The 12327-nt window shown below is 40.0% G+C and overlaps 1 protein-coding gene across 8 annotated transcripts in view; it reads left to right on the forward strand.

The window, feature by feature from the left end:
* SRPK1 (SRSF protein kinase 1) overlaps nt 1–12327 on the forward strand; it is a 40401-nt gene that overhangs the window by 15488 nt on the left and 12586 nt on the right. For all 8 annotated transcript variants that reach the window (XM_020795103.3, XM_020795118.3, XM_020795110.3 and 5 more), the window contains 6 exons: nt 2336–2444; nt 2805–2892; nt 4283–4370; nt 5462–5568; nt 7971–8136; nt 11535–11560. In XM_020795103.3, coding sequence (XP_020650762.3) covers nt 2336–2444; nt 2805–2892; nt 4283–4370; nt 5462–5568; nt 7971–8136; nt 11535–11560 — 584 coding nt within the window. The remainder of the gene's footprint in view (nt 1–2335; nt 2445–2804; nt 2893–4282; nt 4371–5461; nt 5569–7970; nt 8137–11534; nt 11561–12327) is intronic.

Consider the following 12327-nt stretch of genomic DNA (forward strand, 5'->3'; position numbering starts at 1 on the left):
GCCAGACTAGGTATTCTTTGTTTATTTAAATGAATCAAAGATTGAACTTGGTTTAACAGCCTCTCATATTACAGTGCTATTTTTACCACCTCCATGCCCAGTAAGAAAAAACAGTGTGATAATATTCCTGGGGCTGAAATGTTAGTTGAGCTGTTGCATTTCTATGCTCACTATACAATGTGGTGTTATTGTGGAGTTATGTGTAGGTGTACTTTGCGGTTGATTGACCGAAAGAGTTATGTTGCTTTCATGAGTCACATTGGTGCTTTTATTGGATCTGGAAGCTAGAAAAAGAATTGCTTACAATGCATCTGCCAGTAATGCTTTTGTATTTGAAGTCATAATCTAGGAAGGAAAATAACATTTTGGGAACTTCTTCTAATTAATACATACAACTGTTGTGGTAAATTTGGTTGGTTGCTATTTGCACAAAACCAAGGATGAAGCCTCTTAATGAGTGAGTTAAGGGATTTGCTGCAAATGCTTGAAGGGTGAGTGTTGATTCATGTACTGTATTGTCACTAAGACATCCTCTCCTTTTGTGTAGGAGACATAGCTCTGGAAAGCATTGCTCCCTTCTCGTTGGCTGAACAGAAAGCTAGTTGAGTGTTTCTCTTATGACAAGGGCTGGACTCAATGATCCATAGGGTCCCTTCCAGTTTTGCAGTTTTATGATGATGATGAAGAAGCAATTTTTTTAGGATACTTCTAAATGTGTTAGTATGTGGTGAGGTAATTAGAAAATCTGAATGGCATCAAGGATGGGTGTCTTTGGAGAAGGAGGCCAAATCGTAGATTGTTTTCCCTCGCTAACCAGTCCTACAAAATCTCCTTTAAGAGGTGACGGGGAAGGTAACTGCATAGCACCAGCCATTAAATCGTTTTTTTTAATGCAATGTTATTCTGTCTTCCTCACCTTGAAGGAGAGCTGAAGCTGACTGTGGCTGGGCTTAAAGTTAGTGCCAAGGCTGAAAGACTCTGGTCTTCCAGAGCTAGTTGGGCTGCAATTACTGTTAGACCTGACCTTTGGCCATATGGGCTGGAGCTGTAGGGATTTGTAACCCAGCATAAGGAAGTCACAGGTTTTCCCCTTACAGTGCTGTATTTCCTAGAGTAATAATCTGACCCTAAGGAGCAGGAAATACACCTTTTGTGCTGCCTCTCTTGTTTGCTTTAAAAATATCCATAGTTCACATGTTTGTGAAATAAAAAGAAAAAGGTATGTGGTCCTTGTACAAAATCACAAAATTGTGGTAACTTTTTTATTAGACCACTAAAATATAGGAAACACAGTGTCTGTTCCATTGCCTTGTATCAGACACTGCCATTAAAGTGCCTTTGACGTCTGACTCTCACATTACCTGTTTGGAATGGCTTCAATCATCATTATACTGTATAGGGTCTGAACTATCTGGGGATCCTTTTGCTTATGCAGCACCTTGCATATGAAGTGGGAAGACTTTGAGTGCTGTTTAAACTGGTTCATACATGCTGCATCCCATGTTGATGAGAGCCATGGGACAAAGGTAAATTGAGAACTGGCAACTGGTTCACAAGACCTCTTTAACAGGTCTTCATGTATATCATGGTTTTTAATACAAGATTATCACATACAAGTGTCAAATCAGAAAGGCAGAGACAGATTTCTTATGAAATGTGCAGAATGACCTTTCGTCTGGTCAACTCTATCAAGTGGGCTTTACAAATTAACACTCTTTCCAATGAGTTTACAGTTGAAGGGTGCAGAAAGTGGATACCCAGTCAGCAGCTGATAGCTCTTCTTTATGCAGATAAGGGGTATCCCATGCTAATATTATTGTCCTATAGGCAGTGAAGTTTTATTGGCCACTAATTTTTTGTTGCTGCTCAAACAAAACAGTTATGAAATATTTACATCTTATACACATCAGACGCTAGTTGATCTGGCAGCTGAAATGTCTTAAAAGCCATTTGGGAGAGTAACCTCTTTTTAAAAAATCTTAGTGGCATTTTTATTAGGGAGATCAACAAATTACTGAGGAGATCAAGAAAGGGGCAATTCCCCCTACAGATGCAGGAGAGGAGACAAATGGCACTCTGTATTGCTGTTATGTATCAGACAACAGAAAAAAAGGTAGCTCTGACTACTGTGTACTATGACTGCACTTACTGTACCTTAAATTGTTGAAAGATAATATGTATCTAGGGTGAAGAAATTGCATGATTTTACCTGCAGCTTCATACACTTTAGCTGTCTTCTTCTTAAGATTAGTTTCACAAGGATGTCAAACAATCCTGTATGTTTTTAAACATAACTATAGTTTCTTCATCTGATAGTGCTGCTTCCATTTCCTAGGTGGCTATCATCTTGTAAAAATAGGGGATCTGTTCAATGGAAGATACCATGTCATCCGGAAGCTAGGATGGGGACACTTTTCTACTGTGTGGTTATCTTGGGACATCCAGTAAGTCTTAATCTTTTTAGATGGAATTTCATCTGATTGTTCATAAATCTACTCTAGAGTAACAACTCAGATCTTCATGTCGATCTCTTACCTGCTTCAAAATTCCTAGTATTCATGCATTTTATAAATTTAATAATAACAATATTATTCTCAAATTGCACACTGAAATTGGTTCATTTTTGCATGTTATTTCTTTCATTCACTTTTTGCATACCAGAAACAATTATGCATTCATTACTGACTCAGAACTTACTTTCCTTTTTCCTCCCATAGGAAATGATCCTAATCTTTCAGATCTTTATGTATTGGTATTGTCTGGTTCTGAAAAACAGTTTAATACTAAACTTTATATCCATTTAGGGGAAAGAGGTTTGTAGCAATGAAAGTTGTAAAGAGTGCTGAACATTACACAGAAACCGCACTGGATGAAATCAAACTGCTGAAATCTGTGAGTATATATATAAGCAATGATTATGCTGTAATTTCAGATTTGGTGTATTTTAAAAACACCAGGAAACAGCTCATGGCTCTGTTGTGTCTTTTGTTCAGTAACAGATGTGAAGGGAAGCACTGGCTGAGATCTGCCAGTGATTCCTTCTGGCATAATAAGGAGGGAGTGATCCCTCTTCCAATTGTAAATTGCCTTGTTCTCTTAAAACTGTTTCTGAAGGATTGAAAACCTCTGGAGCTGGTTTTCAGGTTGCACGCAGGCATGGGAGACAAAGATGGATGGATAGCATTTATATGCCACCTTTTCTCCAAAACTGGGACTCAAGACAGTGTACAAAGTTGTCACAAACTAATAGAAAATTAAAATACAGTTGAATTACAGAAAGTAAAATAGGATCATTATATTATCAACATTAAAATTAAAGCCCTCTAAAATATTGGATTAAAAATAATGACAATAGTTCTGGTACACTGGCACACAGCTGCTAGTGCAGCATTGAATTTAGGCTGTAATATATAATTAATAGGTAGATAAGAAATGTTATATTTTAGTTCTTTAATATATAGTTTGCCTCATTTTTACAGTAATTTAAAAGATATTAGAACATAGCTGTTTTAGTCATGAATACATAATTAATATATTCGTGAAGGCTTTCATGGCCGGGATCTAATGGTTGTTGTAGGTTTTTCGGGTTCTTTGGCCGTGTTCTGAAGTTGAGTATTTATAGCTGTGGGTTCAGCTTTTGTCCTATTCAGGAGATGGGTGTAATGGTGATCAGTGTGTATACAATGGGTGTCGTATAGCTATAAATACTCAACTCTCCAACCAACTGCACCAGAGCACAGCGTGCTACTCCTGTCCTCTGAAGATGCGGGCCACAGAGACTGGCGAAACGTTAGGAAGAACAACCTTCAGAATACGGCCAAAGAACACGGCCAAAAACCCACAAAAACCAATACATAATTTATCTCAAATTGGGTGTCCTGTTTTCCTATCATTATTTTCAAGGGCCCTGTCTTGTTGGGTCAGCTAACAATCTCACATTCATGCATCGAACATTACATTTTCAGGAGATTTTGAAGGACAAACTGAGGGAAGGAGAACACAGATTCACAAAATGTACCTGCACTAGTACAGGTGGTAAGACAACATATCTTACTTCAGGAGTGAGCTGGCAATGCTCAGAGCAGATTTTGTTCTTTTTCAGTTGGAGTGCAGAGTAAAATCACTGTAGATACAGAGAGCAAAAAATAGAAATGTTAATTTGTAATTTCCTGCAAAAATTGTGGGATGAGATCCCAGAGAATCTCAGAAACTGACATATATTCAAGGACAGAAATCTCCTTAAAAGTATTTTCCCCTCTTTTGTGTTTTTAATACAATGCAGGTCCGTAACACTGACCCAAATGACCCAAATAGAGAGAGGGTGGTTCAGCTCTTAGATGACTTCAAAATTTCAGGAGTGAATGGTTCCCGTATCCTTTTTCTGAAAGAACAGCTCACAAGGGCAGGAATTTAAATGTATAAAAGCATATGGAACTGTTACAATATTGCCAACAGGAGATGAAAATAACGTTGGCCTCTAGTATTTTCAGATGTTTAACAAAGTACTATTGGGACTTTGTGCTGTTTTCAAAATAAGATCAGAATTGTTGGAAACTGTGTTGTGAGCTCATACTGTTCTGCTATGAATGCTGCTTTAAAATTGTGTTTTTTCAGAATGTCCATTTCACTGTGTTCTTTATCTGCAAGTAACTCAAAACAAAATAAAAACAATGACACTATATTTCTAATTTTTTATATGTTGGAAGCAGAGAGGAAAGTTTGAAAATTATGGGGCTTTTATTTGAACCTTGGGGTTCTGAACTACAGTGGTACCTCAACTTAAAAACTTAATCCGTATTGGCACAGCGTTCGTACGTTGAAAAGTTCGTAAGTCGAGGCAAACCTTTCCATAGGAATGCATTGAAAACCATTTAATCCATACCTGCTGTTTTTTGTTCATATGATGAGGCGCTGTTTGTAGGTAGAGGCATTAGTTCACATAGGAACTAATGCAAAGCCGGTTAATCCGTATTCTACCGCTAGGGGTGGATTTTTAAATGTTTTCTTCTTTTGACCTAAGATGAACTTAGGTCAAAAAAAGGGCAGGAGAGGTTTTTTTATTTGTTTGTTTTTGGTTCGTAAGTTGAGGCTCCACTCGCAAGTCGAAGCAACTTTTTGCAAATGGAGCCGCCTATAACTTGAATCGTTCGCAAGTGGAGACGTTTTTAAGTCGAGGTACCACTGTAGCTGCCTTATGGGATATCTGTGTTCCTTTGCTGGTGGGACTTATTGATGAAATAGTTTAGAGTTATATTTGGAATACTTCTTCCCATACTCTGAAGCGATATTGTCACAAAGAGGGATGGATAACATTTCAGATGCCCTAGGAAACTGCAAGCATGATGTTTTAAGAAAAGGTGTGGCAAGGAATATTGCTGATAATACATTATTTTTGGCCATATTTCAGTAATGACCAAGACTTTTGATATCACAGGACATTCAGCCTTGACTTACTGTACAGATATTTGTATGGTATTTGAAGTTTTAGGGCACCATCTTCTTAAATGGATCATCAAATCAAATTATCAGGGGCTTCCACTAGTCTGTGTAAAAAAAATAATCCACCAGGTATGTTTTTAATTTATTTAGCATGTTTAAGATAAGTTTAAGAGCTGCTTGCTGTCACTGGTAAAAACACTGCTTTTGAATGTGCATTCAGCTTTGTATCTGGAGATTGTTATGTCTTATCAGCTGCTGCATTTGGCTAATGGAGAAGATTTAAACTTTAGTGTGACATTGGTGTGTGTGTGGAAAGCCTTTTGCTCCTCCTCTAAGAGCCTAAGATGATAGATAAAGCACCATTAAAAAAAAAAAAAAGCAACTCCTTGAATCTGTGGATTCAAGAGTTTTATTCTTGCCTTTTAATTGCTAAACCATTTTATCTAATAGCAAAATTCCTGAGCTCATTTTTATTGTTTCAGAAGCAAACAGGGCCACTGATAAATGGGCTAGGTAATTGTATTCCCCAGGAAAAACCATTGTATACCAAAGTGCATTTTGCCTCCAAAGAATACAAAACAGATAACCAAACAAAATAACTGGTAGAAAAAGACTTCACAAGGGTGTGCTTCTGCTCTGTTAGTGTTTTCTTTTGCTTTGATCTAGATTTATATATATCAGGGCAGCAGTCCTTATTTTATTTCATTTTTACCTAGCCCAAGAAGAAGGGAGACGTAGGTTAGAATCTCACTGCTTTTTACCATTCAGAAAATCCTAGAAGCTGCTGTGGCTGATGGACAAGTTGCTGCTTAAGTTAATGAGTACATGACTAGGCATGCAAACAGCATTTCATCAATGCAGTGCAATCTGAGGAAGCCTGTTCGCTTGTCGTTCTTTCTTGCCACCCACCACTTCTTGTGCAACTGTGTGACAGGAAGTGTGATCAATCACTCTGGGCCACTTTTTCAGTCCTCAGTCTTGCAGTTTGGCTCTCAGAAAGAGGTGTGGAGGACCTAGAGTGGCAACATCTGGCTGGAGCAGCATGGGGGCATTGTTTTGCTGTCCCACATACATGTTGACGTAGGACAATGAGGCCAAAAGAGCCTGCCAGTCAGCTACCTTTCCATTTTGTGTGTTTATTGAGTCATCAGCAGATGAAAAGTAGAGTTAGCAAAATGCTGCCAAAGAGGACCTGACCCAAGGATGGGCTCCCGTTTTCAGAAATAAGGCACTGTGAGAATACTGGGACTTAATTGCCTTGTAAGGACTTATTCATTTGGCTCAACATCTTCTCTGGTTATGTCATGCTTGCCATTAATTCAATTAAATTTAGAGATGTCTTTCCCTGAAGTTATACATTTATTTAGTTGTCTCATTTACAGGCCACCTTTCTCCTGATAAGGGGACTCAAGGAGATTCATAATTTCCCCAAAAAATAAAATTTAAACCACAATCAATTATACATCAAAAACAATTAAAGTACAGTAGTAATTAATTAAAAAACATAGAATGATTAAAAGATTTAAATTTTTTTAAATGAAACAAAAAATGGCATTCAGGGACTCAGTTATGATAGTTAAAAGCCTGCTTGAAAAGTTGGATCTTCAGCTGTTGGTGGAAGGATAAAAAGGAGGAAGTCAACCTGACCATCCAGGGGAGAGCATTCTATAACTTGGGAGCAGGTACAGAGAAGGTCCTCTCTTGTGTCCTCATCAAACATACCTGGACTGGCATTGGGTCTGAGAGGAGGGCCTCCTCTGATGATCTTAAAGAGTTGAAAATGAGGAGCTACGGTTCTTCAGCTAGCCTACCCAGGCACAAGAGATATACTGTGCGTTTTGTTGCTGATCTTACTTACAGAGTATAATTCAAAAGTAGTTCGTAAATCTGGGAAGGATAAGAGTAGTGCAATAGAAGAACAGTGTTTTAATAGAATGGGAATTATTCCTTAAGCAGAGGTAGGTGACAAGCAAATGTTTTCTGTAGTTTCCTTATTGTTTTCAGTAAGACTTTGATGCCACAGACTCTACTCCATCACATACACATAACTAATAAACTATGGCTCTTTTCAGTATGCTTTCAAATACAGTGGTGCCTCGCTTAATGACATTAATTTGTTCCAGCGAAATTGCTGTAGAGCGAAAACGTAAAGCGAAAATAAAAAGCCTACTGAAACGCATTAAAACCTGGTTGGGCTAAAAACTCACCATCCAGTGAAGATCCTCCACACAGCGGCCATTTTTGGTGCCTTTATAGTGAGGAATCAGTCCCTCAGCACAGTGGGGAGCCATTTTGAGCACCCAGCAGCCATTTTGAAAACCCGACAATCAGCTGTTTTGATCGTCCTAATGCAAAGAATCGGTTCCCGAAGCAGGGAACCAATCTTCGCAAAGCGAAAAAATCCCATTTAAAACATCATTTTCAACATAGTCGTGAAGCAGATTCGTCGTAATACGGGGTAATCGTTAAGCGGGGCACAACTGTAATAATGTATATCGTCTAACCCCAGGGTTCTTTGTTTCCTTTTGCAGGTTTTGCAAGGACTGGATTATTTGCATGCCAAGTGTCGAATTATTCATACTGATATTAAACCAGAAAACATTCTGCTGTGTGTTAATGACCAGTATGTCCGCAGACTTGCTGCGGAAGCAACAGAGTGGCAAAGATCTGGAGCACCCCCTCCTTCTGGCTCTGCAGGTAGTCTTCTGCAGTTATTTTTACTTTGGAGTTGCCTCATTCTGAAGTAGTTAGTTGGGGCATAAAATGTTAGGATCTTCTCTATTTATATGGAATTGTTCAGCTGATGTATAAAATGAAATAATAACTCTCTTAGTGCGATAGTTAAAAGTGTTGGGATCATACACAGGAGACTTACTATAGGTTGAAATCCCCTCTTAACCATGAAACTGAAGAGGGGATCTTAGGCCAGTCAGTCTCACATCATCAGTAGGTGCTTGTGAGGATAAAATGGAGCCTCTGAAGGAAAAAGCTTGGCGCTTGTGTGTTTCTCCCAACAAACATCTCAGTTTGGTGTCCTTATTCCGTGCCTTTACCCTTCATGCGCTTGTACCTGCGCTGACAGTTCATCGTGTCTTAGGCACCATGACTTCGGTAGTTCAGCATGTTGGCCTCAGAATGAAGTCACTTCAAGCATGGTTTCTGGACCTATTCAACCCAGTGGCAGATCCACCACATACCCTGCTGCAAGTCACTCCAGAACTCGCCTCCCAACTCACATGGTGGCACTCCACTCAGAACTTTATGATGGGGCAATCCTTTCAACAACCATGTCCACAAATCCAGGTTGCCATAGATGCCAGTCTTTCTGGCTGGGATGCTTATTGCCAATCCCTACGGATTCATGCCCAGTGGTCACAAAGAGAGAAGTTGCTTTATATCAACAAACTACCAGTAATAAAAGCTTGCAAGGCCTTCAGAAATCATCTTACAGGCGAGATGGTTCAAATAGCCATGGACAACACTACCACAATGTACTACATCCTCAAGCAGGGGGCACGCATTCCTCATGCCTTCTTTATCTCGCAGCCGATCTGTGGGAATGGTCTCTCTCCCATCACATTTTCCTCATGGCAATACATATAGCCGGTCAAGACAACGATCTGGCAGATGTGCTCAATTGCAAGGGATCCCAAACCCACGAATGGGAACTGGACCAATCCGTTTTTCTCTCCCTGTGCAAACATTGGGGAACACGCTCCATTGACCTCTTTGCCTCCCAAAAGAACTGGAAGTGCAAACGTTACTGTTCCCGCGTAGGAGTTGGCAAGAACTCCCGTAGAGTTCTTAGTTAGCCATTAGTCAGCCATTGGCCCATGTCACTCACTCACCTGTTTCCACCATTCCCGCTCATTCATAAGGTTGTAGTCCGTCTTCAGCAGGACAAGCCCAATGCCATCCTGATAGCCCCATGGTGGCCATGGCAGCCATGGTTCCCGGTACTCCATCAGCTGTCGTCTGACATCTATTACCTGCCTCACCTGCTTACACAACACAAAAATCAAATTCTCCACCCTGATCTCTCTGCCCTTCACCTGGCAGTGTGGAGAATTCTGCCTCCCTGATGAATGTCCTTCATCAGGCAAAGAAACCCTCAACCAAAAAAGCTTACATGTACAAGTGGAAAAAATTCCAATCATTTACCACACTGTTATCACTCCCTTCAACCAGTACTTATCGTACCACAGTTGTTTGTTTTCTGTTACAACTAAAATCTAAAGGCCTTCCCCGTTCATCCCTCAGAGTCTACCTTTCCACAATTGTTGCTTATCAGCCACCAACCTCTCCAGCAGCCAAGTTTTTCAGACACCCTACTCTGAAACGTTTCCTTAAAGGACTGTCTCACATCCATCCTGATGTACATCCTCCACCATCTCAGTGGTCACTGACATTAGTCCTTCAGTGACTTACGAGGGCCCTGTTTGAGCTCCTTGCATCAACTGACATCAGGTTACTTACCTTTAAGACGGTGTTCCTTGTGGCTATTACATCAGCACACCGCGCTAGTGAACTAGCAGCCTTGAGATCTGACTATCCTTATCTCCAGTTTTACCCAGATAAGGTCAGACCTTTTGTAGATATTTTCTTTCTGCCCAAGGTTGTCTCCCAGTTCCACTTATCCCAACCTTTGGTCCTCCTGTCTTTCTTCCCGTCTCCATTTACTCCTCAAGAAAAAACTCTCCATACTTTGGATGTAAGAAGGGCTCTTGCCTTCTACATAGCCTGTTCGCAACCCTTCAGACATTCAGCTCAACTTTTTGTTAGCTATCAACTTCCTGCTGAAGGTCTTCAAGTCACCTCACAGAGGATACCCAAGTGGTTTGCTTTCACCATTCAGCTTGCTTATCAGCCTGCTCGACTTCCAGCTCTACAAAGTATTTTATCCATTCTGCCAGGGCGTTGGTGACATCTACGGCTTTTCTTCGAGTCGTTCCCCTGCCGGATGTCTGCGCCTCTGCCACATGGTCACAGCTGTCCATATTTATCAATCATTAGAGATTGGACGTTCAGCTGAAATCTAATGCTGCTTTTGGACGTGCTGTGTTATCATCTACCTTGGCATGACACCCTCCTCCGGGTAAGACAGCTTGTTAGTCACCCACAGTGTGATTCACAGAGGCCACGAGAAAGAACAGGTTATCTACCTGTAATTGTCCTTCTTCAAGTGGACTTCTGTGAATCACACAGCCTCCCCTCTGTCACACCCTATTTGCTGTGCGCATGTGTGGATTTCCCACAGTGTGAATCACAGAGGTCCACTCGAAGAACTACAATTACAGTAGTTTCAGTCCATTCCTTGCTGGTAATATAAGAGCCCCCACTACAATTCTTGGGGGGCGGTGGGCGTGCATGCACCAAGCCAGCTTGCACACACATTCCTGAGAATCATGATGGGACTAACATGGTATAGATCAAAATTTATGAAATTTCTTATGTTACTCATCAGGTTTTCATCTATTAACTGCTAGATAGCTCAGTGGTTTAAGGATTTGGCTGCAGAGCCAGAGGTTGGGAATGAGTGAGAGTTCCTCACTCTGCCTCCTTGACAGGGGCTGGATTTGATTATCCATAGGGTCCCTTCCAGCTCTGCAGTTCTAAGATTATGATGATGATGATTTCTGTTTTGGGTTTGTTTCAGGAAGTGACAAAAACAACTTAAACTGCCATTTGTACATTTGACAATAAGTTCTTTCAGTTTACAGGCATAATACTGGCCAGAATCCTATTGGTGTCATGTATGAGTTGCACAGTTTGCCATACTTAATTGTGACAAATTACACTGTTGCATCTCATCAGCTGGCTGCATTTAGCCACAGCAGGTTACTCAAACATTGGTGGGCACCAATAAGATTTCAGCCATTCAACAAATTTTTAATGTTCCACAAGTATGGTATGTTCCCTTTCTTACAGAATAAAATCTGTTGTTTATGGATTGCTGAGATACTTTTTTCCGTTCATGTAGTAAAAGTAGTAGTTTGCTGATTACAGACGTTGGTGGTGAATAGTATCGTGTTTGTGTAACATTATGGCAATTTAGACCATGAGCATACTAACTGAGTTTCTCTCTTATTTCACAGTGAGTACTGCACCACAACCCAAACCAGTAAGTGTGGTATCTTTTGCCTATAGAACTGAATGAGGACTGTATTTAGATATACATAATTTCATACTATATTTAGAGTGCTATAGAAAGATGCTTACTGAGAGCATATTGGACATACTGTAGATTTGCTGTCCTCAGTATTTGCAGGGCTTAAATTTTGGCATATTGTCATAAACATTTCTTTCCCTTCTCTTAATGGGTTCTCTTTTTATGCCATAGTAAGATGGAGAATAGTCAGGTTTGTCCCCAGGCATATATATCACCTTGAATACTGTGGTATCTGGATGGCTGCTGTGGAAGGAAAATGCTGGACCAGATGAGTCTTAGGCCTGACTTTTAAGTGAGGAAATTCTCAATGAATCCATTTTGCCCAGAAAATTTTCTGGGCAAATCGACTCCTGCTGAATTCTTGCTAGACGGTTAAATGACTAAAATGAAGCTATCCTTTTTGGACATATCATAAGAAGACAAGATTCACTGAAAATGACAATAATGCTAGGAAAAGTGGCAGTGAAAAAAAAGGAAGACCTAACAAGAAGTATTCACTCAAAAAAGGAAGCCACAATCTTTCGTTTGTAAGACCTGAGAAGGGATGTTAATGATAGGACCTTTTGGAGGTCATTAATTCATAGGATTTCCATGAATCAAGAACTTGATCACACTTAACTATAGCATTAAAAGGGCTTTCATTTTTAAGCTCTGAAATATCTTGAACATATTTGTTAGAGACAGTGTTTTTCACAGACAGATGAAAAAATACAGGTAAT

Source organism: Pogona vitticeps, chromosome 4, assembly GCF_051106095.1.
Source record: "Pogona vitticeps strain Pit_001003342236 chromosome 4, PviZW2.1, whole genome shotgun sequence".
In the NCBI taxonomy this organism is placed as follows: Eukaryota; Metazoa; Chordata; class Lepidosauria; order Squamata; family Agamidae; genus Pogona; species Pogona vitticeps.